The 26,514-nt window shown below is 43.2% G+C and overlaps 2 protein-coding genes across 2 annotated transcripts in view; one reads left to right on the top strand and one right to left on the bottom strand.

Moving 5' to 3' along the window:
- cacna2d3a (calcium channel, voltage-dependent, alpha 2/delta subunit 3a) overlaps window positions 1-26,514 on the bottom strand; it is a 114,059-nt gene that overhangs the window by 19,246 nt on the left and 68,299 nt on the right. The window contains 14 exon segments of the mRNA XM_034590443.1: window positions 10,081-10,158; window positions 11,138-11,259; window positions 11,737-11,832; window positions 11,973-12,066; window positions 12,187-12,284; window positions 12,761-12,806; window positions 14,941-15,008; window positions 15,148-15,209; window positions 16,080-16,151; window positions 16,243-16,326; window positions 18,356-18,430; window positions 18,982-19,062; window positions 19,359-19,430; window positions 24,904-24,921. Of these exon segments, the coding sequence (XP_034446334.1) occupies window positions 10,081-10,158; window positions 11,138-11,259; window positions 11,737-11,832; window positions 11,973-12,066; window positions 12,187-12,284; window positions 12,761-12,806; window positions 14,941-15,008; window positions 15,148-15,209; window positions 16,080-16,151; window positions 16,243-16,326; window positions 18,356-18,430; window positions 18,982-19,062; window positions 19,359-19,430; window positions 24,904-24,921 (1,066 nt within the window).
- On the top strand, window positions 923-6,139 carry LOC117764566 (leucine-rich repeat and transmembrane domain-containing protein 1). The gene is made up of 4 exons (XM_034590444.1): window positions 923-1,652; window positions 3,512-3,896; window positions 4,028-4,233; window positions 5,519-6,139. Exons 1-4 carry the CDS (start codon window positions 1,616-1,618, stop codon window positions 6,034-6,036), a joined length of 1,146 nt encoding a protein of 381 aa, XP_034446335.1. The 5' UTR covers window positions 923-1,615; the 3' UTR covers window positions 6,037-6,139.

Below are 26,514 nucleotides of genomic sequence, written 5' to 3'. Positions count from 1 at the left end.
ATCCTGGTCACAGGAGGAATAGAATAGGGTGTAATTCTCTCCCTCTCTCGCTTGTAATTTGACGCCTAACATTTTAAGACGTCGCAGCACAAACACTTCAGACTGTCTGGACACATCAACCATATGGGCTTTTGGCAAATACTAAGGTGTCATCACACATTTGATGATGAAATTCCCTTTGTTGGTACATGCCCGCTCAAGTGTGAGTTTGGAGTGTGCACACGCATGCAGTTGCAGGCCCCTATACATGCATTTAATGGGTTTTTTCAAACACATCCTCATGGGTGCATTATTTGCTGAAGGCTGATATCTTCACACATTTACCCCAGTAAAGCTACACTAGATATGAGCTGGTGCCACATATTGACTTTTTATTATTTATGACAGGGTGAAAATAATTGTAATGCCCCTCAGCGGAAGAAAGGATATAAACCCAGATGGACAGGAGGGCAAACAGGAAGGGTTCAGAAAGCCAAGGTCATCTTGTAAGCTTAATCATTTTCATCATTAAAAATGATTCAATCATTAATCTCTTTCTGTCTCTTCCTTTGTTCATTTTTTGCTTCTCCTTGAAGCGACCGATAAGCTCGTACGAGCTTAGCAGTCAATCCATTTACATGCCAAAAAGAAAAAAGAAAAAAGAAAAAAATTCTATGTAAATTTCCTGCAACAGCTTAATATCCTGCTGTGTGCGTGTGTGCGTGTGTGCATGTGTGCATGTGTGCATGTGTGCATGTGTGCATTCGTGCGTTCTGTGTTGCTGTGCTGGGGGCGTGTTCTGTCAGCCCTCCTGCCCACGGCTCATGCATATTATCTTCGGCGCATGCCACAGCAACGGGCATCCTCCGACCGCGCTCACTGCGTTTGAGCATTTGTTTAGACACGCTGCAATCCAGATCTAATTTTGTCTTGTTCAGCTCTTGCCGGAGTAATAGGAGGTAACGTGAATGCCAGTGAATGTGTGCGCGCTGTGATTTAAGAGGCACAGCTGTCCACGGGGAGATGACACACCATCCCACTCACCAATACAACTGGGGACAGGGAGAGCGAGCGAGCAAAACAGAGAGGAAGAGAGAGAGAAATAGACAAAGAGAGAGCGCAGGGCAAAGGAGCAGAAATTATACAAAATCAAGCAAGAGAAAAAGGGGAAAATAGAATCACAGGCGCAAATAAGCATGAAGAAAAATACAATAGACAGAATTAGGGGTTGAGAGACTGTGAGAGAGCAACAGCGAGAGATACAGAGTGAGCGTGAGAGAGAGAGAGGGAGGGAGAGAGAGAGAGAGAAAGAGAGAGAGAGAGCGCGAGAGAGAGAGAGAGGCAGATCTCCCTGTAACTCCAGTGATTCCCAGACTGGCTGGCTGGCAGGAAGCGCTGTGCTCTGATCTGCCCGCTCTGATGGGCTTTCATGCCCGTGCAAGCAATGCTGGGGATCCTGAGGGCAACACGGGTTTCTGCTGCCGCTGATCTCAGCCTCTTCAATTACTACCTATCGACCATATCAGCCAACGCAGGTGAGACTCAGGACAAGCTCACCTCAACCTAACTGATGGCTCATGGATCATCAGCCAATGAGAGGTGCTAGACTCCAAAAAGGGCGCTAAAAGACGACCGAATGCAAGCGGCCCAAGGACGACTGGCAGATATGAGAGGTAAGAGCCCTGTGTGTAAATATGAATACTTTTGTGTACACGTGTGTTTTTGTCGTCTGGCTAGGTGGGCCGCCATTAGCCAGTGTGTTGTGTAAATTGTTGTATAACTGAGTGATGATACAACACTTTGCTTATGCAGTTCCTGTCTCAAAACGGTGCATTGACACGTGCAACACACATCAACTTTACAACATCAACACTTTTATGTTAATAGCTGTGCATTAACATTGGCCCTGACTATTTCCTGTTGCAAACAGGTATTGACATTGGTACTGAGCCGATTCAAAATGGCACTTGCTGTGGGTTGTGTGTACATGTCATTACAAGCATCTCTGTGTGTACTTTGGGCAGAAGAGACACTCTCCTGTGTTGACCTCATTCCGGAGCTGCTGCCACAACGCTCCACTGAGCGGATGCTCTATTTACGCGTCTCTGTGTATGCATTGTTTGTACACGAGTCTGTTTATGAGTACAGTACATGCACACATGTGTAAGCATATGTGAGCCGGATGCATTCTAGCATACAATTCATTAACAAGGATGCAATTAACACATTGCTTTGCACTACAGGGCACTAAATCTCAACTCAACCATGATCTGATGCCTTTTTTTTGGTTGTTAAAGCAAGCAACATAAAATCATAACAGCAACACCAAACTACACCTGAGATTAGACCTGGGAACGCCTGCACCTTGATATTTTCTGTAAATCACAATCCACTGCAAGAAGACGGGCAAGGACAAAACAATGATTACACAATATTAAAAGAAAGCCTGTCAATCAGATTTGAGACAATAGTGTTTATTCACAGAGGAGAGGAACTGCAGGAAAAAGCCTTTTGTATGTTTTGAATGATACTGCTGGTTAACTGCCGAATGCTAAATAGCAGCTGCGTGAGATGAGTGTTGTGCAACTACAGAGTTTAAACAAACACGCTATCCTGATGATAGTAGCATCATTTAATGCAAATTTGGTTATTACTGTTAACAGATAAACACTGATTCCTGGAAATAAGTCTCAGGTTGTTGTGAGAGCCTAAAGCTGCCTTATGAACAAGGTGAACATGGAGGTAGATGTTGCCTGGTACAGGGGGAAAACAAATAATTCCCTTTTGAGAAAACATTGAATATTCCCAGTGGGTTAAATGGCTGTTGAACGGCTCATTTCAACTATCGTACCTATGGAAACAAAAACACTGTGCAGCTTATTTATCTGTCCAGGATCTACGAGTGCAACTCGTGAGCTACATTTGCAGGTGCTGGTCAGAGCTTCATTTCATTGAGCCCCGAGCTGGTCCAGCCAATGCTATAAATACTGCTGTAATCCACCAGAAGGAATGGACGTGTGAAGTCATCTCAAAGGGAATCAGACACCCAATATCTGCTGTGTATGGATTTGTGTGTGGGTGGAGTGTGGGTGAGGGGTTATAAGCCTTGGTGAAGTCACAGAGGGTCACTGTCTAAGGGGGGGGATCGGAGGTGGGTGTTTCCATATAAGTAATAAGTTTACTTTCTTGTTTATTAGACAAAGGATGGTGCTATTTTAAGGGAAAGGAAAAGCGGATTGCATTCTTTACTAAAGACGTCATTTCATATACTTATGCCAATATTAAACAAACAATCCTGGAATTTCCTTGATCATTTATTCTCGTTTTTGGTGATTGAGACATTTATCTGGTTCAGAGAATGAACTCAGTTAACTCACAGTAATAAACTGCATTGTTGACAGAGGTCAAATCTTGAGTTAAGTTTGAAAATGTTATGGAGTTTATTTGTCCAGTATTTAGCAACAAATGCAATACTAGTATGCAGTACTTTTATTTGTTTTTTATTCACTATTATGTTCCCCTGTCTCCTCAGTGGTTCTCGTCTGTGCCCTGCTATCCCTCCTCTCTGCGTCACATGCCTGTCCGAAGGAGTGTAGCTGCAACAGCAACACCAAAGTAGTAGACTGCCGGGGTCAAGGTCTGTATGACATCCCCCGACGACTGCATCCCGACACCCAAGAACTGTATCTGCAAGATAACCGTATCAGGGGGCTGGGATCGATGGCGTTCAGAGAAATACCCCTTGTCCGCATTCTCGATTTGTCCAACAACTCTATAACATCTGTATCACCAACGGCTCTGCTGGGTCTCCGGACTCTCCAGCGCCTCAGCCTCGCCCACAACAGCCTGAGAGAGCTCGACAAGCGGTTGCTTGGATCTATACGCTCGCTTTCACACCTTGACCTCTCGCACAACAGGTAAAGCAACAAAACCGGAACAGATCAAATTTGTAATTTGTCCTTTTGTCGAACAACAGCAACTGAAAACTTTATGCAACATTCCTCAGTGCATCTTCTACCATTTTCTCTGCCATGTCCTCTCCTCGCAGCCTGTGGGGTTTACCTGGAGCCATGGGGGACAGTTTGAGGAACCTCAGCCGCTTGGGGCTCGCATACAACCGGCTAACACGGATGGACCGCTCCCTGTTAGAGGCCCTGACCCGCATGGACAGCCTCACACTACGAGGCAACCCCTGGAGGTGTGACTGCCAACTCATAGGCTTCAAACTCTGGCTGGAGACCTACCTCTTTAAAGGTTAGACCACATGTAACTCTAGGCAGTGGCTGGAGGAATGTGCTACAGTGTTCCCAACCTTCACTCATCACAATGCCTTTTCTGCTGGGCACAGTATTAAATTATGGTAATGTTTAATTATGGTAATGCTGACCTTTCACACAGGACAGTATGCTGAGACTTGTAGAGTAGAAACAGCTGTTCTCCATATTGAAGTTGGCTCAAAGAGAGGCGGGCATTAGAGATTGAGAATGACCCGACCCAAGTGGAGATGCTGGTTAAGTATTTGTTCTTGAAGACATTGACACAGTGGAGTAAGTTAGATTGTACTGTTAGGTGTGTAGCTGTGGAAGGAATATGTAGTTTTGGCTTTTATACTATCATCATCTGATCAGTACTGTTGGGGAAGGTAACCAAAAGCATATTAAGGGCGCAATTCACAACATTTACACTTGTCTTTAATGTAACTCTTGGTATTGACTGAGCTTAAGCAAATGGTGAGATACGTCAGTAAGAATGACCTGCATACTGGCGTGATGTTAGGTACTCCACACAGCAGTTCTTACCGTGGTGGTTATCTCTACAACCAGAGATAGGGAGTCCACACGGGGTGATTAAGAGTTAAATTGCCAACCGCATTATTTTCCATGCTAGAACAACCCCTGCATGCATTAGATAACAAAATAACCACTGTGCAGTGAAAGCTGGGCTCGCTCTGAGTTGGCAGGCCCGCCTACATTCCTGCGTAACCCTGACACAGCTTTCGTTTTAAAGTCTGAAAATTCTAATTAGTGCAAACCAGAACAATGGACCCAGATACTAGGATGTATGCTTAATAGAAAGCCGGTGTTTAATCAGGCAAGCGGTAAGGAAACGTGTGACAGAGCATGCTCGACATGAATACAGAGAGAAATGAATAATAAAGAGATTTACAGGGCACACAGGGGGCAGCTGATGAAGTCTTACCTCCACTCTTTCACCAAAAGACTCGATTTATTCAGCTCCAGTGATCCAACAGAGACTCATATGTGAGCTGTTAATCATGTAACACTTGCTAATGCAGCCCATAAAGTGAGCAGTTACACCCTACATTAATAAGAAAGAATTATTATTTATTCATAAGTAAAGGGTTGGTTCAGGCTGAGCTATGATGATTTAGATTTTGGCGTCCTCTGTAAAAAGCTGCAGCAAAAAGCAATGGCCGATTAAAAGCAGGTGCTTGTAATACACAAGAACTGACTGTTGCATGACACCCTCTGTCTGTCTGTTACTATCACCCTCTGATTAATGTAACTCTGATGTCAAGGTGGAGTGGTGGACGAGGTCCTTTGCTCCCAGCCAGAAGACATGAAGGGCAGAGAACTGCAGAAAGTCCCTTACCAGCTCTTTCATGCCTGCATGACCACGAGCTACCACTACCTGTTCGCCAACATACACCACCTGGAGTCGGAGAGGCTCCTGCGAGGCCACACCCATGGCAACCACGCTCATCCCTCAAGCCATACTCTCCACGTCCCCATGGCAATGGGGGATGGCTTCGGCGGCGGGGGAGCCGGAGGAGGGAGCCTGCCAGAGTGTGAACCTAAGCAGAGGCCGCGGCCTGTCAACTTGCGCCACGCCATTGCCACAGTGATCATCACCGGCGTGGTGTGTGGAATCGTGTTACTGATGATGCTGGCTGCAGCGGTGTATGGCTGCGCTTACGCCGCTATCATGGCCAAATATCAGCGGGAGCTCAAGAAGAACGAGGAGCTGGCAGCGGTGCGGGGGGCAGATAAGGCCAGAGCTGCTGAAAAGGAACCGCTGGAGAATGCTATTGCCTAGGGGATGAAAACATGAACCCTGGACTTTCAAAACCTGGGCCTCAACCCTTTAACCTAATCGTCTCTGGATGTCATGTGTGTGCTTGTGCATGTATGTTTGCGAGGGGAAAAAAAGAAAAGAGAGTGTGAAATTCTTTGTGTGCGTATTGTGTGTTTACCTCATTTCTGAGACTTGGGTAGCTAAATTCCACAGGTATTTGACTATGCACTGACGATAGTATCGTGTACTGTGTGCGGGTTTGATGGGCAGGCCAAAGAAATCAAACGTATCAATTCCATTTTGTCTAAGAAATGTATATCAGAGATAGGAACAAATTGCTATATATTTATAATTGTGTATTTGTAGGTAGAGTAGTAGAGCAATGCTATTTAAAAAAAAGTGAATTTCTGAATTTGGTTGTCTTTTGGTTGTTGTTCATAATTTAGAGTCTGAGGTAACTTTGAAAACTCATGTGTAGGCAGCTGCTGTCATGTTAAGATCTGTTCTAAGTTTCTTGTATCATTAACGTGAGTGTGTGAGAAAAAAGAATGAAAGTGTCTGTGTTTCATGTGTGTGTGTGTGTATGGAGAAGTACATTGTATGCACATATTTACAGATGATTTAAGTCTGTGCCTAATAATGTGATATCATTTTGAGGAGGAAACATGTTTTCATAAAAAAGGATATTTTTCTGACAGCTGGAGTGAAGGTGGGGAATTCGTTGAAGCAATAATGAAACAAACTAAAATGAAAACAACAACAAAACCTGGACTCAGCCTTGTTGCTTTACTATGACTTTCATTATGTCACACAATCTTTTGGGAATCACACTTTTTGAGATCAGTCCTACTTGTGAGTTAATGCTGATTGCATAACGGTATGTCCTCGGTATATGTATTATATAATATAAAGGGGAGATGTTTTAATTGATTACTGTGTGCAAACTGACAATCTATTTGAGAAGGCATGCATCCTTACATGGAGAACGCTTCATTAAAAGAGGGGATATTTTATCCATTTTGAAGTAATTTTTACCGTTAGAGTGAACCTCTCTAATTGTTTACATGAAGAAACTGTACAATTGGGATTGTACCGTTTTAATGATGTCACTATCTGAAGAAAAGCTCAACTCAACAATATTCTATTCCGCAAACTAAAAATCCTATTTTCTGAAGCCACTCAACTGAATAGTAAAACATGTTTATGGAAAAAAAAGCTGAAGAATATCCATCATTTGATGTGTTGCAGTGGGAATCATTGCATGGGTGTTTCTGTCCCTCTCAGTTCAGCTTGGTTCTACTGTGACATGTTCTGGTTTTTTTGGGGGGGGGTTAATGAAGTTGAAACATTATCGTGTAAAATAAGCTGAAAAGAAAAAATGCAAACACATATTTCAACAAGAATACTGTGGATTAATATCGGTATTACCGTAATAATTTTATACAACATAAATTTGAAAAGGCAAAACAATGTTTGTGTCTTTGACATTCTTTTTTCCTCCGATGGAGTTCACTGGTACCATTAAAAATGATTCTACAGTACCATTATATAATAATCAGGTTTCTGTTCAATCTAAATTTCTTCTCTTTATTATCTTATTGTATTTAAAATTTCCCAGAAAGGATGTTGATGCTGTGCTATATCAGAATGGTATTTTCTTGTTTTCACTACAAGCATCCATTGTTATTATTTATCTTTTGATTATATATCCATCACATGTGATCTTCAACTCCCCCAGTGCCATGTGGAGGCACGTGAATGTAAACAGATGCCTTTGGTCTCAGCGCCTGCCGGACTGTTACGGCTCCGTGTGTATTACGGCAGCAGGCTCGTGGCACGTGGCTCCGGATGTGACCACAAACACTGACGCACACACACACACACACACGAGTGTATGTACACACACGGTAACATTGTGACTCGAGCGATGTCTGCAGGGCCCCGCGGTGTGTGATGTCATCAGCCTGTCCTGTTCAGTTATCGTATTAGCGTATTCACAAGTCTGCAGCTCGGTGGAGCGCGGGGCAGTGAGAACTGGCCCTAACCGGCCCACACTACATTTGCATTCTAGCCTACATCTCTGCTCCCATCTGACTCTCTTATATAAAATCATTCTTACATACATCCCCCGATCTGACGAGCATGAGTGCCGTTGCTCAACATCAGCACCCACAGTAACAAAAGGGTCGTCGTGAATCCTTATCACTGATTGGTCATTTGGATGGACCATAAACAGGATTCAAAAGAACGACGTTATCTTAAAAGAGCAGTGATCAAGTCAGCACACGGTTAAATAACACTGAGGGCTGGTGTAAACTGTGGGCTGCCTGGGTGCCACATGTGTGTGTGTGTGTGCGTGTGTGTGTGTGTATTTGTGTGTGTTTGGCACCACACAGACTCTCCCATCTCTGTCCTTCTGCTCCAGTGGTTTCCCCCGGGCCAAGAGTACCCACAATGCACCGCTTTCATGTCAACGCATGCAGACACAGTGAAATCATTTTCTCTGTCTCGGCCCTTTTATTTCTTCTCTTATTTTATCACACGCATTTTGGAAAGATTCTCCTTTTTTTCCCCTCCCTTTCTTAACTTTGTCTTTTCTCTGCCCACATCTTTGTGTGTGATTCCTCTGCTGGCATCATTAGGCCTCGTGTGACGGGAGAGCTAACACAGATATCGTCTGAAGAGAGGTTTAATATGAAGCAGAAGCCGAGCTCCAGCTTGTTCCTTAACATATACATTGGAAAGTGCCTGAAGAATAGCACTCAGCCTGACATCATATATCCCTCTGCATATTTTAGCAAATATATATAGCATTATTATTATTATATTATTATTATTTTTATTATTATCATCATTTTTATTATAACTTAATGTGTCTATTTGGAAAGGTGCTTCTAACTTTATTAAAATGTTTGGTCATTTGCACACCAAAAAAAAACAAACATATATATTGCGTATTTCTTAACTTGTCACCCTCAATATTTCAGTAAAGTATGGTATTAGTCACATATTGACAGAACAATGACTAAAAGTAATTCTGTGTCTTTGGGGAGAGGTGGATGATGAATGATGTCACATCACAACTTTCCCCAAAGATAATACTGTATCTACTGTAAAACCATATGTCTCCGTTTCTACCCTCACACTTTCTTTCCGCCTATGTTTTCCATTTAATCTGTTGTTTCTTTTCCACTGTAACCACGCTGATGGCTAACAGAACAAGAGCCACACTGCATACCATCAACTTGCTGATTGCACCAAGTTATTATATGGGCGTGACGTTGTGAGGCTTCTGAGTCACCGGCACGTGAGATGAGGCAGGCCACAGAGAAATCCTCTTGGCCACACTCTGTCTTAAATAAGCACAGAGGCACAAGACGCATTTATGAAACTGCCTTCTATTATATATATCTTGGCATTGTATTTATGGATGCAAACGTCTGTGCGGTGATGAACTCACGCCTTCTGCTGAGCACAAGCTCATACAGGGGCATGCGCACCGAACAAATAGAGCAGCGTAGTCGGTATATGTGGGAAGTGAGTGTTCCAACTCAAAAAGAGGCAAAGACGTCACAGCAGACAACTGGAGACCAGGAAAACAAAGCCTAGCATAGCACATAGTCTATGGAAGCAAAAATTATGTGAGTGTGTGTGTGTGTGTGTGTGTGTGTGTGTGTGTGTGTGTGTGTGTGTGTGTGTGTGTGTGTGTGTGTGTGTGTGTGTGTGTGTGTGTGCGTACTTATATATTTGTGAGGACCATTTTGAGCATAGACCTTACAGAGTGAGGACATTTTGGACATCCTCACTTTATAAGACGGTTGTTTGAGGATTAAGACTTGGTTTTAGGATAAGGGTTAAAATTAGGTTTAGGCATTTAGTTGTGATGGTTAAGGTAAGGGGCTGGCAAATGTATTATGCCTACGAGCGTCCTCACTAAGATATAAGTACAAGAATATGTGTGGGTGAAAGAGAGCGAGAGAGAGAGAGAGAGAGAGAGAGAGAGAGAGAGAGAGAGAGAGAGAGAGAGAGAGAGAGAGAGAGAGATCCACTTGAGTTCCCACTTACCCGCAGCTATGGGTGATTTCCTCTCATCCAGAAGCTGAATGGCAGTGCTGGCCAATACAACACTCTTGTTTTCTGATCCTGAGCCACACACACACGGGCACAAAAACACAACACACACACAGTTCACATCACTGTCATATCATAATTTCTTATATTAGCTCTAAACCGACCACAGGGTGATTGGAGAGAGAAACACTGAATATAAATACCACAAAGTACTATTTCATGGTTACGGCTAGAGCTGCCAGGGTCCTGAGAGGAAGAGTGCCGAGTGGAAGTCCGCCGAGTAAATAAGAGGCTTTCAGATCACTTGTATTAGCTGGCACTAATGGAGAGCCTGAGGCCGAGGACAGACGAGAACACTTTCTCCCCCCTTGGAGGAAAAATCATTTTTCTCAGAGACGTTGTTGAATATGCGTGAGGTGCCTGTCTGTGTGTGTGTGTGTGTGTGTGTGTGTGTGTGTGTGTGTGTGTGTGTGTGTGTGTGTGTGTGTGTGTGTGTGTGTGTGTGTGTGTGTGTGTGTGTGTGTGTGTGTGTGTGTAATATGTGTGTCTTTCTGTGAGTGTGTATTTGTGTATTCTGGCCAAGTCACTATGGAAAGGGCTGAACCTCTTCCTAACGTATCTTGTTTCAGCCCACAGCAATCAGTCCTTTCCACAAGAACACAGGCTAGAATTAATAAGAGAGGAAGGGGAGGCGGAGATGCACGGCGAGAGAAAACGAACAAATATGGGTGAAAGAGGGAAAAAAAGGGATGGAGGATATTTTAAAATGGTCTTTGAATTATAAGTGACTGTATTTGTGCCTGTAAAAAAAGTGTAATTCTTTTTTGGAATTAATTTGATTAGGTGACTTTGTGTCCTGCAGCGCTTGCCAGTGTTGTTTTTTTCAGTAGTCTTTGCAGACACTTGGTGGTGCCATTCCTACATTCATTATATTTCACCAGTGACGGCTACTGTGTGGAGCTAGACAGAATTCAAAATTGAACCTGACTCGTTTCGAGGAGAGTTGATTTTTTTTGTATTTTTTGCTAATTTAAGAAAAAGAAGAACCAACCTGTGTTGAAAGGTAGAGAGTAGACGAAGGTACCAGGAACTTGTTCTGCCGCTCTCTTGTACCAGAGGGGAAAGTGATCGGCGTTGAACACCCCCTCTTTGTCTTCAGCTGTCAGGAAGTCTCTTGAAGCAGAAGGGAAACAGAGGTGAGAACACAACACAGAAATGGAGCATGTGTGCACATTGTGTAAACAAACTAGAGCACGACTGATATGGTCTTTTGAGGGCTAATGCAAACAACAATATTAAGGAGTAAAACATTTCAGATACCATATATTCAAAGATTCCTAAGAGGTCGTTGCCAAACCCTTTTGATAAAGAAATGTATTTGAGAACTGATATTTTAAAGTTTAACCTTGAACAAATAAAACCAAATTTGTAGAATTACATTAAGAAAATAAATATATTTTTATGTAAAATGTAATCTTAATCTGCACATATTTTCTGAATTGTTGTGAAATTAACATTTTCATATTGGTGCATATCATCAAACATAAACGCTGATACCAATATGTCTCTATCTAGCAATTTTATCAGACAACCAATAAATTGTGCAGGTCTAATACATACAACAACATACAAACAAGTCAGCACACTTACTGGTTTGTGAGCTGGTCAGGCACCACAAACAGATTGATTCTGGAAAGGCCTGTTCTTGTGCCGAGGTACGCGATCTCCACTCCTTTATCAGAGTTCCTGCGTAATACGACAAATAGATAAACTACAATTATACAGTATCGTTGCTATCAGCACTTTCAAAAAGCTCAAAATAAACTACAAGATTTGGAGTTAAGTCCTTTGACTGTTTTCAACGTGGAAAAAGAAGAGTGACATACTCAGACTTATTGAGCACCATGCTGGTCCAGTAGGCCTCCAAAGGGGCCGTGACTACCGCATCGAAGAGAACCTCCTGAATCAGCTCCTTGTCACCTAACAAAACAAGAAAAGGTATATTTTCACACATAAATCACGCTCATTAGTTAACAGACGACCACAAAAACATCTGTCAATGCACTGAAGGAACGCGGGCTGGAGACGGGTTCAACTCACATTGCAGGTGGGGTTCGTGGCCACTGAGGTAGAGTTTGATCGCCTCTATCTGGGACAGGTAGCGATGTTCCGGGTGCTCGTCTGTGTTGCAGTAAGTCCTGTCGTATAACGAGATAGGACAATGAAAACATTTGTCATGATGATACATGAAACACTAACAATTGACTCTGGATTGTTTCCTTTTACAACTGTTTTTTTTTTTTTTGTCGATTCCTGATTTTGTGCTGAGAATTGCAGTTGAACCTCGGTCATACATTCCAGATGCTTTTTTTAATGCGATGCATCCACAGTGAATAAAAACGTGGAGTAAAACAAAGATGGTTTTCCAATTTACGAGCATTAGTTTGAAAAGCGTTTACTGTAATTTGTTTAGATGTTGGTTCCCAATCCCGGTGACCACAAGTCATCAAGTGACACAAACCATCAAGTCAAAGTCCTGCAGATCCCAAATGCTTCATTGCAGTGGAATTGTTTGATTTTACAATTTGGCAGTATATTTAGGACCAGGTCCAATCACAATGTCTCTTAACTAAGGGCTGATGATGTTATCGCAGCGACGTCAGTGTGCTCTTACCATTCGTCTGCCAGCTCTACATCAGGATGCTCCAAGTCATGAAGTCCTGCACCAGAGTAAGAACGATGCATCACAAATTAAATAAGCAAAAGCACCCGATATGAACTCATAATAATAGGAATAGGCATCTATGATTTAAATTCACACACACACACACACACACACACACTTAAACGCACACAGACACACACACACTGGGGGTGAAAAATGTGTTTTTTGAATGGAACTGACAGGTCTGATTAGATCAGGAAGAGCCAAGTCATGCTCAGAGGGTTCCTCTTGATGGACATGTTTAGAGAAACACACACACACACACACACACACACACACACGCACACACACACACACGCACACACACACACACACACACACACACACACACGCACAACCACATGAATATTAACACGCATGAGGCTTGACATAAAAATAGACGCACATATTCACAGAGACACACATACGAACAAAAGACAAGGAGAAGTACAACAACACACCTAAGGAGCTGCTAAGGAATTTTGTATACTTCTTGTCCAACTGTGCAAGTTTTTTTTATAAATGACGATGGAATGTGTGTGAGCAACAGAAAGATGGAAGAAAATGGTAAAAGAAATACCAGATGTAAAATAATGCTGAGTTACGTATATTAGTTATGAGTGGTGGAGGATTAGTAAAAACATTTTCTACTTTTGGGCACTCGTACTTTAGATATTTTCATTTTGTGCTACTTTGAACTTTTAGTCCATTACACATTTGAGGGGAAATCTACTTGAGCTGCTTTGCTACAATTTAAAAACGTCGGTGTCAAGTTAGTCCTGTAGACTTTACATAGCAATTATATGATCAGCTTATAAAATATGGTGCATGATTGCTAATTAAAGTACCCAAGAGTTTAAAGTAGATAAAATTAGCTCCTCATTAAAATTCCCCTGACATGTTAATCCATAAAAAAGAATAATCCTATTACATAATAATGTGAAGCTCTGAAAGGGGCCATTCTGCTGAACTTAGAAAACTATGGAGTTCAAACACATAGTTAAATTGTGCTTCATCTAAACTCTGTGGTTATTTCTCTTCCTTTTAATTATTTGTTGAAAAGAGTTTCTTCTTAAAAAAATACAAAAGAAACAACCTTATCCTCCACATTAAGAGCATGGTTTATTAGAAATACAAACTGTGAACACTAAAATGGTATTTATATTATCTGTTATCTTGCTGCTCTGCTTGTCAATGTCTCTGTGCAAAGTCTTTGCACCTCACTATGTCTTTCTGTTTGTTAATTGTTGTCATACACTGTTCCGTCTGTGTATTTTAACAGCTGTTGCTCTTGCTTTTATGTACGTCAGGCCCTGTTTATGTTTCTATATGTTTCACTGCTTTTATAGTTGTTTCTATTTTCAATGCTTTTATTCTTAAGCTCAGCTCTTTTATTGCCGGCCCAGGGACTACAGATGAAAATCAGCCTGTCAAATAAAGCAATAAAGTAAAGTAAATAAGTCGAACACAAGAAGCACAATAATCGCTATTGTGCTTTCCATATTCAACAGCTTCAACAATAGACTGTAAATAAACGGCGCATCTCTAGTTCCTCCCACTGAACATAAATGAAGCCTAAATATCCTGAATGCGAATGCCACCATCTTGTATTTGGAGTCAGAGTCTGCAGAGGAGAGCATTTACCCAAGAAGTCAGTGTTTGCCGCCAACATTTGTCCTAATTAAGACTACAAATAGATATTTTCTTTAAATGAATTATATGTACAATTTGGTATTAGTTAAATGATCTGAATACTTCACTCCATCGCTACAGCTGTGTTCAGAAGTGTAAAGGCAGATTCATGGTTCTGCGTCAAAGCTGCGCCCTACGTACGCACGTAGCCTACATGTTACCAAGTGGACCAATGACAGCTCTTGCAGTCTGCGTCGCTTGGACGTGTAGTTACATTTTTGGGGAGGTGCACATCAGGATACGGCGAAGGGTACGTGTCTACGCATAGGTTATACTGGTACTACAGCTTAGATTCGAACGCAGAAGCATGAATTGGGCTTTAAGAAGTGCGAGTTAAGCGAGAGACACGAATACACAAGACCATGAAAGACAGCGGGTGAGAGTGGGGTTGAGATGTTTAAGGCAGACAGAGCAAAACATAGAGATATGACACAGATAACAAAGCAAAGGAGACGCACCTTCCTCCACGGTGACGTTCCCTCTGAAGAAAAACTTCCCGTGGCCTCTGGAAAGAGCTACACCTAGACTAAAAATAAAAACAACAAAAACAACAGGGTCTTTAAATAGATCACTCCCAAGTTATTTGTTGTGCAGAGAGAACTGGAAATACTGATGCTTCCGTCTCTCTAAAACTTTGTTCACAGCTCTCAGAAAATGTCTCTTACCTGAAAGGCGTCCCCTTGATATCTGTGTAGTAGTAATCATTATGCAGCACCAACACACGCTTCTGAAATGAAACAGATGGATACATTCTGTGACACACTGCAGTAAACAATGGTGTGGAGACTGCTGTTATCTGATGCGATTCCCTGCACTCTGGCGCCATCTCCTGGTGCAGGGGGTACATGCCTTCAGTTAGCAGACTGCCTCACGACCTGTTACTCCTCCTGATGGATGTGTAGGTTTTGCAGTGCGAGTGTTTGGATAAGGATTGTAAATTTGCATGTGTGTAGTTTTGAGTGTGTGTATGTGTGTGTCCGCAGATATGCATTTACATATTGAATGCTTAATAATCAGGGTAATGTATAATGCTCTCGCCTAAGCTTTGAAAATGCAAAGTGCACACACACACACACACACACTCTAACACACACTCACACTCTAACACACACACACACACACACTCTAACACACACACACTCTAACACACACACACACACACTCTAACACACACACACACACACACACACACACACACACACACACACACACACACACACACACACACACACACACACACACACACACACACACACACACACACACACCTGAATGCTTCTCTCTCTCTCAGACAGACGAATAGTAAAACTGAATCTGTGGGCTGCTGCTGTCTCTCCCGTATTCAGCCACATGTGCTTGGCGGAGATAACGGGCTCACACACAGACAGACACACACACCCGTGCATGCAGGGCAAACCAAAAATCAAAAACAAAATCCCCTTGTCGATCCTGTACACGACTGCGCCAAGTGCAGCAACCCCTTGGCAGCATGCACTCTCCCACTGTCGAGTATTTTCTCTGGCTCAGCCTGCGGGACAATTCAAAATGTGTTTGTTGGTGTGTGTGTTGTTTCCTTTCTGGATGTCAGAGTCCTCACCCCTTTGTCGACGCTCTTCTTCACCTCCATGGAGAAGATCCCCGTCTTCCTGTTGACCATGGCATTTCTCAGCTAGCAACACAGAGCACACAAACATCAAATTTTTTTTGTTTTACTGACGATGTGATGATGCTTCCTGACGATTTGTCTCAATGTGTCTCACCGTGTCGTCCTTATCCTCCCATTCCACCTCAGACAGATCCACACTGCTGTAGTTTGGCTTCCTCCGCTTTTTGCCGTCCCCGTACTGGACACACAGGCCCATGTGAACACACGTGCAACAACAGACATGGAGATATTGGAAGAAATTAAAGAGTATACTACACTAGATGGCTGCTGACTGTTACCACCTCTGCCAAGGAGGTTATGTTTTCACCATTGCCCATTTGCTTGTTGGTTAGTTTGTGTTTTTAAACTAGATAAAAAAAACAACTGAACAGATTAACACAAAACGTGGTGGAAGGATGTGATATGGTTTTTTTTCACTCACTTAAATATTGCGTAGATTTACGTTTTTCAACATTTTCACCCTTTTCTGATGAAATAATTAATTGATCTTGATCGAAGAAAAAAACTGTAAATTGTATTTAATACTTTATAATGAATTAAATGCTGCTATTAATAATTAAAGGATGTATTAATTCATTATTGTTATTCATTTTTATTATTTATGTATCATATCATTTTTTTCTCCATTATATATAACAGTCAGCGAAATATAAGAAAAAAGTAAAGTAGATATGAGAATGCCAGTAAATAGAATCCTAAACCCAGTGAGAGTCAATTCACAATGATATAAACCAGATAAAATCAGAATATGAGAAGCAGGAAAATGGATGCCACACAAAAGCAGCAAAATGGATTTTCCATCAGAACACGACACAGGAGGAGGGAGACGGAGGACAGTTAGCTTAGCATAAAGACTGGAAGTACGTGGAAGTACTACATGGCTCTGTCCAACGTAAAAATAAATCCACCTATACTCGCTTCTCTAAATGTCATATCTAATTTAACACAAACAGAAATGTAAAAAAAGACTAATTTTGATTTTCACACAGCATAACATAAAATAAACTGTCTTGGTGAGTGCAGGGCCTGGACTGATATCAATCTTCTCATCATTAGGCACAAAGGCAAACAAGGACTCAGAAAAGCTCACACCACTGCCAAGGCCCAACAGTACACAATCATAATATCACATACATGTCAGACATACATCTAGATCCCAGCATTACCAGCTGGGAAATTGGAGAAAACACCCAAAAAACGTCCTATTTCACAAAATTAAATCAATGGGTTTCTCCTTGACCGATACCACATGTTAACACATCCAATAGTAACTCATTTGAACACTTTTTGGGTTATGTCAAACAACTCCTTCAGTCAATTACTATTTTAAAGTGATGACCAAATTCATGCATGTGTGATGTTCATTTTCCTATTAATTATCTTCCTCTCCTTTCCTCTCCCTCTCCCTCTTCCTCTTCCTTTTCCTCTTCCTCGTCCTCTCCTCTCCTCTTCCTCTCATCTCCTCTATCAGTATTGGGTTTATAAATACGTACTATACTATGTGTTTGTCTGTGTGTACACTTGTGAGTGCTGCTCTCCATTCATCTGTCAGTGAGAACAGCCTCCCTCCTCTCATTAGTTGTTAAACACTGTTCATTAATGTCTTTAATTAGGCCGCCATCAAAGCATCCGTCTGCCTGTCTCACTGTCTGATCTGTCTTTGCCTCCTCGTCTGCTCTCTTTCCTTCCCCCCCGTATCTCTCCATTTTCATCCAGTGCTGCGCCCCACCTTATCGCTCTGCACCTATACTCTCACATTAGGCAGGTTCCTTGCTTTCCTCAATCTCTCTCTCTCTGCACTCGCTCCCCTCATCCTCTTGTGGTGGGAGAGAGAGCACAATGGAGTTAATCACAGCCATTCAGAGGCTGTATCTCTGTCTATTCACAGCACAGTGGAGGCCTGGAACATAGTCCCCTCATCTGCATACCACCATGCAGCCAACACACATACACACACAGCTCACGGGCACATAAACACAGAGCACCACCGCGCACACACATTCATGTCAATCAGCATCACAAAGTGAAAACGAAATCAGTAATCGACTTGACACGAACTCAAGTCTTACTATTCCTCGGTCGTCTGTACAAAATAAATTAATACATTTGGACTTCAATCACTGAGCCGTTAAAAAATACATTGTTATGATAATGAGGTTCATAGTCGGTTAACTGAGAGTTTGAATGGCGTGGGAGCCAGTACTCACAAGTGGCCGTAGATCTGGGTGCGTAAGGATGTAGCCATTGTTGGTGATTGCAAAGGCGTAACCGTGAATGCCCAGCTAGGAAATACACAAAAACACGGACAGATGACAAATCTGCAGCTCACTGTACATCTCGGCTAATCAAGCTCTGCGGGATTTTTGCAGGCGGAATGTTTGTCTCTGTAGTGAAAATTGCAAAATACAAGAGGATGCCGTCATTTGTCCGGACAAATGATTCACTCGCAAATCTGAAAATCGTATACAAAACCAAGCTTCACATCTACGAGTGGATAAAACCACATCAACACATGTGATGAGGCGGGGACACTAGTGAAGAGAAGAACGCATTAGTAAACATAATGTGTATAATTTTCCTGACATGAGCAATGAGCTGTGAATAATCTGCCTCTGATTTAACTGGTTTGGCTTTCAATGACTGCACTGTGAAGTCGGACTGGTGTTTGCACAGACATGAGAAAAAGAATAATTACTGACGCAGCATCCAGTTGAATAGAGCCTTCACAAAGCTCAATCCTGAGGTTTAAAAGACAGTAGAAGTCGTGATTGTGAGGAGGGGTATCTCATGTTTATAATCCCCCATAAGGACTGAGTGATGTCTGGTGTGGTACCTTATATTTGGGGATGGTCTTGAGCAGCTCGGACACGGGCACATCTGTCCCAACAACCCCTAGAAGGATGCCACGGTTTCTCTGGAAGCACACACACACATTAAAAAATATTTTTACTTTTTAACACACTTTCTCAGAGATCCACTGTTGAATGGAATAAAACAAATGTCAGTCTGCAAGATATATTTAATTAGTGATGCTCTGGTGCATCCTAATTTACTGACTCCAATCAAAGTAAAATTAGTGTCCATCAAAATAGGAACATAATGAATCATCATTTCACAATTTGCGTCTCTAGTTATGCAAGAAGTAATTGATTAAGCTTTCAATTAAACTGCAAGTTCGCAGGAAACTGGGAAATAGTTGTGGCAAATTACCGTCTCATTCTTGGTGCTGAACACAGGCATTGCCACCGTGGTCACCAGAACTGGACTCTGACCGTCCTCCATCTGCGAGAGTCATGTGATGCAAAGAGTGAGAGAGACGGCGATGGAAAAAGAGAAATGGAGACAGAGGGAGGAGAAAAAGAGAAATGGAGACAGAGGGAGGAGAAAAAGAGGGAAACTAATGATGAAATATTGTCATAGTCACAAATGAAATGTTACCGCGCGGCGCACTGCATTGGCAGCACGCATACACATCTCGCTCCATAACTCTCTGTGAGTGATAATTACAAGCTGCAGAAACTCCTCAGCACTGAACCTGGTAGAAATCCTGCCGCAGACCTAGTCCTGTTATCTTCTTGAGGGACCTGCAAAACTTCCACGACATGTTTTATTCATGTTTATTATTTGCCTTAAAATGTACTCAATCAGAGCCTGCGCTTTGATCTCATGCAGAACAAGCTTATCCACAGGCAGTTTGGATCTAGGTATCTTCCCTCCCTACGGACTGCTGGAATTATTATGATATTTATCTTTCTGCCGGCTGTCTGTATTTGACGATGATATCCATTTTAGATGAAGGCTTGACACTGTTAGGGGTTTGTCCCTCTTCTGCATTTTTCTTTTGTTATGTCCATGTGAGCGTGTGTGTGTGTGTGTGTGTGTGTGTGTGTGTGTGTGTGTGTGTGTGTGTGTGTGTGTGTGTGTGTGTGTGTGTGTGTGTGTGTGTGTGTGTTCGTGTGTGTGTTCGTGTGTGTGTGTGTGTGTGTCCATCCAGGTGTGACTCCTGGATTGTTTCCCACCCAGTGTTTCAAACCATCTTGGACCTTGCAGGGCCAACGCTGACGAACTAAACGGGTCGGCCCCTCGCTATGTCATGATATTTATATACATTAATATGAAAGGTTTTACACCCTCTAATAAAAGGTGGGCAGCCCCAATCCATCGGGGAGCCCTCGTGAGTGGGAATCTGGATTGCCGTGGTCATTTTCAAATCTATGCTAACTCGCAACACCGAAACCGCCACATCGTCAACCTTTCAAGAACATCCTCTCCTTCCCTTCTATGTCCGAAGACACACACTCACAACAATCGAACTGCTGGCTAAGACAGCTACCTGTGCAAGATGTTCAAACAGCTCGGGACAACATCCCTCCACAGACAAGGTTGCTTTAGCCCCAGCTGTCTTAGCACCAGCCGCTTGTGCCAGCTTTCAAACGGCTTGGGACAACTGTGGTCTTGGGCGTCAGGAAAACCCGTAAGTGAGAAACCCTCTACCACAAAGGTGCCTTAGGGCGAGCTAAGTCAGGCAGCTAAGTTTAGCTGCACTGCTCCAATCATGTGAAATACCTCACTCTCCACAATCACAATTGATTTCCAGGGATACTTGAGCCAATACTTAAAGGTAAAGTTCCACTTAGATCCTGGCTCATTCTCCTTCTGTTAAGTCACTTTTAGTGGTATTACACTACTGCTGCACTTCTCTGCCTGTACATTTTAAATTACTTGTCTGCCAGTTGTTTACATGTGTCTCTGAATCATCAGTGCCTGGCTGCCAATATTTCCCCATGTCCTGCCATGTCTTTGTCTGAAACCCTGGATCGGAACCCCCGAACAGATCCCTCGCCTGCCGGCCAAGCTCAGTAACCTGGATCTCCTGCCAGCGCTGTAATCCAGAACCTCAGTATTTGTTCCCGTATGATGTTCTGCTCTCCTCCATTCACTTTTGCTAGATTCTGTAATAAACAATTTGAAAACGTCTCAGGCTTCGTGCTCGACAAAAAGTGGTCTGAACTTGTCCACTCATAAATGATGGTCACTTGTGCAATTTGTGTTAAAGTCATTATAGGGGAGTGGTGCAAAATGAACCCCAGAAAAAAAAATCCTTGATGGTTAAATTCTGCAGCAATCAATGGAGTATCATTTTGTCTGATTCTTCCAAACTGACCTAAATATCAGATTCCAGCATGGTCAATGAGAACTTTCAAGGAGGACTACCCATTTAAGCAATCATTTCAAAGGAACATTACACACCTCCTGTACCTTCTCCTTCCCCCAGCGCTCAGCCCCCTTTCCCACCAGTAATAATGGGTAATGACAGGAAACTGCTAGCACCCATTCGCTCCCCCTCAGATGCCGGGGGAAAGCTGAATTGGTGACCGGAGTTGTGACAGCTGGTAATAGCAATCCAAAGAGCAGTGAGGACTTCAAAGAGAGAACAAAGTACAGCTGCTGCAACAATGGACGTCCTTGCCGCTGCAGAATGGGATCGATCACAGGTCAGGGGGAGCGAGCAGAGCCTCATCTAAGCTCAGGTCTATTGGATCATATATCACTGGTCTTAAAACATATGAACTGACATTTACTGTGTATCCCCAGCAAGTGTGTACTCTTTGTATTTAACTCTAAAGCCCTGTTCAGACCTGGAATTAACATCCGACCTGAGAGATCCAATCACAAGTGAACAACGTTAAGTAAGTGTGTTCACCCCCGGCATTAAAAGGCGTCTCCTTTGTCTCCTGTGACCACGTGTGATCGGATCTCACGTCCCCGCTCTATATTCGAATAATCATATACGTCATTTGTGTTGGCAAAGAGCAAAAGGTGTTGTTTTTACCCAGTTTGAGTGAACAGGTGTGCGCCATGTCACAATGTTTGTGTATCGGTGTGTTGGCACAAGTGAGAGAGAGAGAGGGAGGTAGAGGGGGAGAGGAGTCAGGAGGGGCTGAATGAATCTGTGTGATGAAGAAATATTTGACCAATTTAAGAGAAGTATCAATCATTATGTCGCGGTCAGTGTCAGTGTCAACGTACAGGCACTGGAAAGCGTGAAAAAGCATTCGATTCACTGTGAAACTCCAGTGGGTCAGAGGACGTCAGCTGAGGGGGGGCCGTCCTTCACATAAGCACAGGACGCATTTGCATTCACACAGCGAGAAAAAAAAAGTGGCCACTTCTGACTGTGATCTGAGTGATCGCACCTCAATACGCATTTAGGACCCATTGGGGGAGTTCATACCTGCACTTAGAGCCATCCACATTTGATCAGATCACCCAGGACAGATGTTAAAACCAGGTCTGAATGGGGTCTCGGGTGCTTTATTTTCTGGTATACGTGGATTTGTGGAAAATCAAGCTTTCCCATGCTGCTCTGGGAAATGACTTGGCGTAATTAAGCAGGAGATGAAGAAAGGAGGCGAGCGGCTGCATCTGTTGGATTCAAAGCCAACATCACACAGATGATCCTCAGTTGCCCTACCCAGGGGACGGAAGCCCTTTAAACCTGTGCTTCATTATCCAAGGAGAGGAAAGAGGCACTTCCTTGAACCCTAAATGAGCGTCCTCCAACAAGACCTTGCCCCGAGTCCCAAAGGGAGCGCTCCTCTCTAGAATTTGACTTATCATACAAAATCTGCAACCTCTGAATGCAAGGTCACAACTAAGCACACATCTGGGCCAAATCTGCAGCACCGTTGCCTCCGTGGCTTTATCCGTATCCGTCAGAGTAAATGAGGTGTGCGAGTCCTTTCTCCTGCTGTGGGTCAAAGAAAGAAAAAGAACCCCACTGGGATCTAATGCACTCGCTCCCCGCTGACACAAATACCCACACGCTTACACCCCTCAGAGGGCTCGGATACACACCCCTGCCCCATGTTTGGTGTCTCACAGGACACCCCTTAATCTGGGTTGCTGTGAAAAATTGCGTGCTGGTGGACGAAATTACTCTTGTTTCCTTGGAGACCGGGCTTAATGATGTTGGTGTGTCTAAGTGCAGGAGCCAAAGCCCCCTCCGTGGGCTCCTACGGGAAAACATACCCCATGGGAAGCAGAGCTGGCACCGACCCAGCAGACATTTTGACTTCATTGGTGTTTTGGGGATTATCTACGAAAGCTCTCAATTACCTCAATCAATGTTATAGAAGCGGATTTTATATTCATCCGTTATGACATTTCGAACAGCTCACAACTCCAATTTATCATCAAAAGGTAATCTATTGCTCCCGGCCACCCAATCTTCCAGTCTTGTTTTTTTTAACTTTAGTATTTTGCCTCTCAAAACCACATCCTTCTTTACATCCTCCATATTCTCTTACACTCTCATACTGCCCTTACACTTGTCCTCAAATACTAACCCCCCCACCACCACCACAGACACACACGCACACACAAACACACACACACAAACTCTTCTCCCTCCACCACCACCCTCCCATCATTCCTGAGCTCCAGTGTCAGTTCATCTGACAGAGTGGGAAACAAAGCCAAATGAGCCAGAGAATGATGGATGAAGCTGGTGAGAGGGAGGATGGGGACGAAGGGGAGGGAGCGGGAGGGAAGTGGTGGAGTGGAGGGATGATCGCAGGTGGGGGGACAGAGCGAGGGAGACGAAAAGCTAAACCGAGAAAGACAGTGGAGATATGTTGGGAAAGATTATTAGGTTGCACTGAGAGGACGGGGAGGGGTCAAATTATAGGATGAAGGCTACGTCTGGAAAGATGATACCCATCAGCCCTGGAACGCAAATTCCAGATTCTCACGACTTTCCTTACACTACAATTTCCAATCCGAGGACTCTAATAAATTCTCAACACTGTGACCACGCGGGATGTGTGTTTGTGTCTTTTTATCACTATCAGTTTTACTTTTAGACAACTGATATGTGTGTGTGTGTGTGTGTGTGTGTGTTCTCATGGCAGCCAGGCTCGAGCTGCGCTGGGATGATTACGTATTCCTCGCTAATCCCAATTATCGTGTCTGACAATGTGATATCTATTTCTGTTTTCTGCTGAGCCACTGCGATGTCAATCAGCTCGAGTCTATCACACCAAAAGTACCATGTCAGACATATGGCCTGCCAGCTGTCTAATGCGACTGCTCTGTGCTCAGCTCGTACTGATACAACGGGCATAAGAATCTTATGATTACTGAGCTGCTTATCTCAACCCACACATGATTCATAACGTAATGAAAAATAAAACACTGAAAACGATAAAGAGGCGTCAAAACAGATCATCCCAAACCCTCATTACAGGCTATTGAATTTTCAACTACAAGACAACAAAACATCTTATTCTGGAGAATTCCACCAAAACAAATAACACGGGCAATCTTGTTTTCACACCAAAATCACAGGCAGAAGAGCAAAAATGTCGCCTCACATTTACAAACACGGTCACACTGCAAAGCCCAGAGATACTGGCACAGCACGACCAACACAGAATCGTCGGTGATGAATGAGTGCAAGCGTGTGCACAGACGTGCGCGCGTGTGTTTGATCAGACGTGCAGAAGAGAGCGATCGATTGAGCCAATGCCAACAACGATGCATGGTTGAAATCAGGAGGTTGACGAGCAACATACGACACTGACACACAAGAAAATGTCGTCGGTATGGTGGTTAGTTCACCAGAAATACGCCTTGTTCTCACAGAGATCGGAGTCCAAAATGCACATGCACACGGAATGCACATGAACACACAGCAGGCCTCAACACATGACAATACAGCAATGAGCTGAAATCAGTTTTTTTTTTCTTTTACCTTTTGCGCTTGGGGGAGCTAAAGAGAAAAGATTAAGGAGGAGGGAGGAGAAGGGGGAAGAGGAGCAGGAGAGAAAGGGTCAATACGTTTGTGTGAGAAAGTGTCAGAAAGCCTTCCAGTGTAGTTTCCACCGAGTGGAGCTCCAGCTCCAGTGGGTGCGTTAAATCCACTGACATTGACTTTGACTGCAACTTTAAAAACATTGACTGTGTCAAGAGAGGAGAACTTTATAGCTAGGAGGCTCACGGCAGAGGAAACAACACTTAGGCCGAAAGTGTTGAGTCACTGCTGAGTGCATGCACTTTGACTGTGATAAATGGACGGGGATAATGAGGACAAAAAAAATAAGCCGTGAAAGGCAGAGAAAGGTAAAACATGAGGGACATGAGGAGGATTGCGGAGAGAAAGAGTTCATTTTCATGTTCTATCGCACTGAATGCCTGTGGGCATTTCTGCTGGAGGGCACTCGCCTTTGTCTCCTTACATTTTTGAAGCTCTCTGTTTCTTGATCTATTTAGAAACAACTGAGGACAAATGGCTGCTGTTCACTGTCTCTGGGCAAAAACAATAACTTGAACAAAAGAGGATTCCTGTGCATGCATGAATACCACAGTTCATTGTGTGTGTGGATTATGCATTTCAGAGAATCCTTTTGTCCGCCCCAGAGAACTATGAAGCATGTATGATGGATCAAGCTGTGATTATCTTATAAAAAATATTATAATGATAATATATAATCATTTGTGCCATTTTCCTGACTATTCCACCCAGTAGCCACTTCATACCCCTTGCTAAAACTAATGCAGTCTATTATAGTGAAACCTATCTTCATGAAGGTTGTAATGTGTTATTTGTGTTGGAACTGTTTTAGAGAGGTGTTTTAATTATTTGGAGGCGACTGCAGTCTGTGCCACTTTTGCATTATACTGACAACTGCCTTTATTATTTGGTCCACTGCATTTATCAAACCAAACATCAGAAACACCTGTCAGTAAACATAAAATAGCACAAAAACTACGCCCATGCCAGTTTATTATCACTCTGAAAAACAGCTCGAACACGGTGTGCCAAAGGAGGTGGAAACTGAGTGAATTGAGTTTGTTTGTCTGTGTGGGCTATGGTCCAAGGTTGAGAGCTCAGAACCAATGTTCTACTCACGCTACACAACTCCCAAACACACACAGGAGGCTCATTGGCTTAATAGTTTCATCTGCTGCGCACACATTCTTTCACACATTCAGAGACATACAAAGGCAAAGCGCATTGTCAACCCACTGCTTTTATTTTATCGCCACCATCCCGAGTTTACAATTCATCCAGACAATACAGACGTGATAAAACAAAGTGAGAGGTAGATTAAGCTTTCACGTGTAAATCTCTCAATCCATCATTGAGTATTGAAGGAGACGTATTACACTTGTCATACTTGCAGAATGCAGCAGCTAGTCCGGCACGCCCCCCTAAAAAAGGCCGGGTCACGCCAACGCAGAACATTTCCTACACGCACTGGAGGACACGCCCCAACCACATCAAAGTGGGGCAGCTGGCCAATCAGAGTAGAATAGGCTTATCAGGAGCCTTAAAGAGACAGGGATTAAAACCAGCTGTTTC

Source organism: Hippoglossus hippoglossus, chromosome 7, assembly GCF_009819705.1.
Source record: "Hippoglossus hippoglossus isolate fHipHip1 chromosome 7, fHipHip1.pri, whole genome shotgun sequence".
In the NCBI taxonomy this organism is placed as follows: domain Eukaryota; kingdom Metazoa; phylum Chordata; class Actinopteri; order Pleuronectiformes; family Pleuronectidae; genus Hippoglossus; species Hippoglossus hippoglossus.
Note: the sequence above shows the minus strand (reverse complement) of the source record. Positions and strands in the feature narration are given on the sequence as shown.

Bases quoted from the DNA above. Each gene is read 5' to 3' on its own strand.
- LOC117764566 (XM_034590444.1), top strand. From the start codon at position 1,616: ATGCAAGCGGCCCAAGGACGACTGGCAGATATGAGAG. The intron at 3,897-4,027 runs GTAAAGCAACAA...CTCTCCTCGCAG, and splicing joins CTTGACCTCTCGCACAACAG to CCTGTGGGGTTTACCTGGAG. The intron at 4,234-5,518 runs GTTAGACCACAT...TCTGATGTCAAG, and splicing joins GGAGACCTACCTCTTTAAAG to GTGGAGTGGTGGACGAGGTC.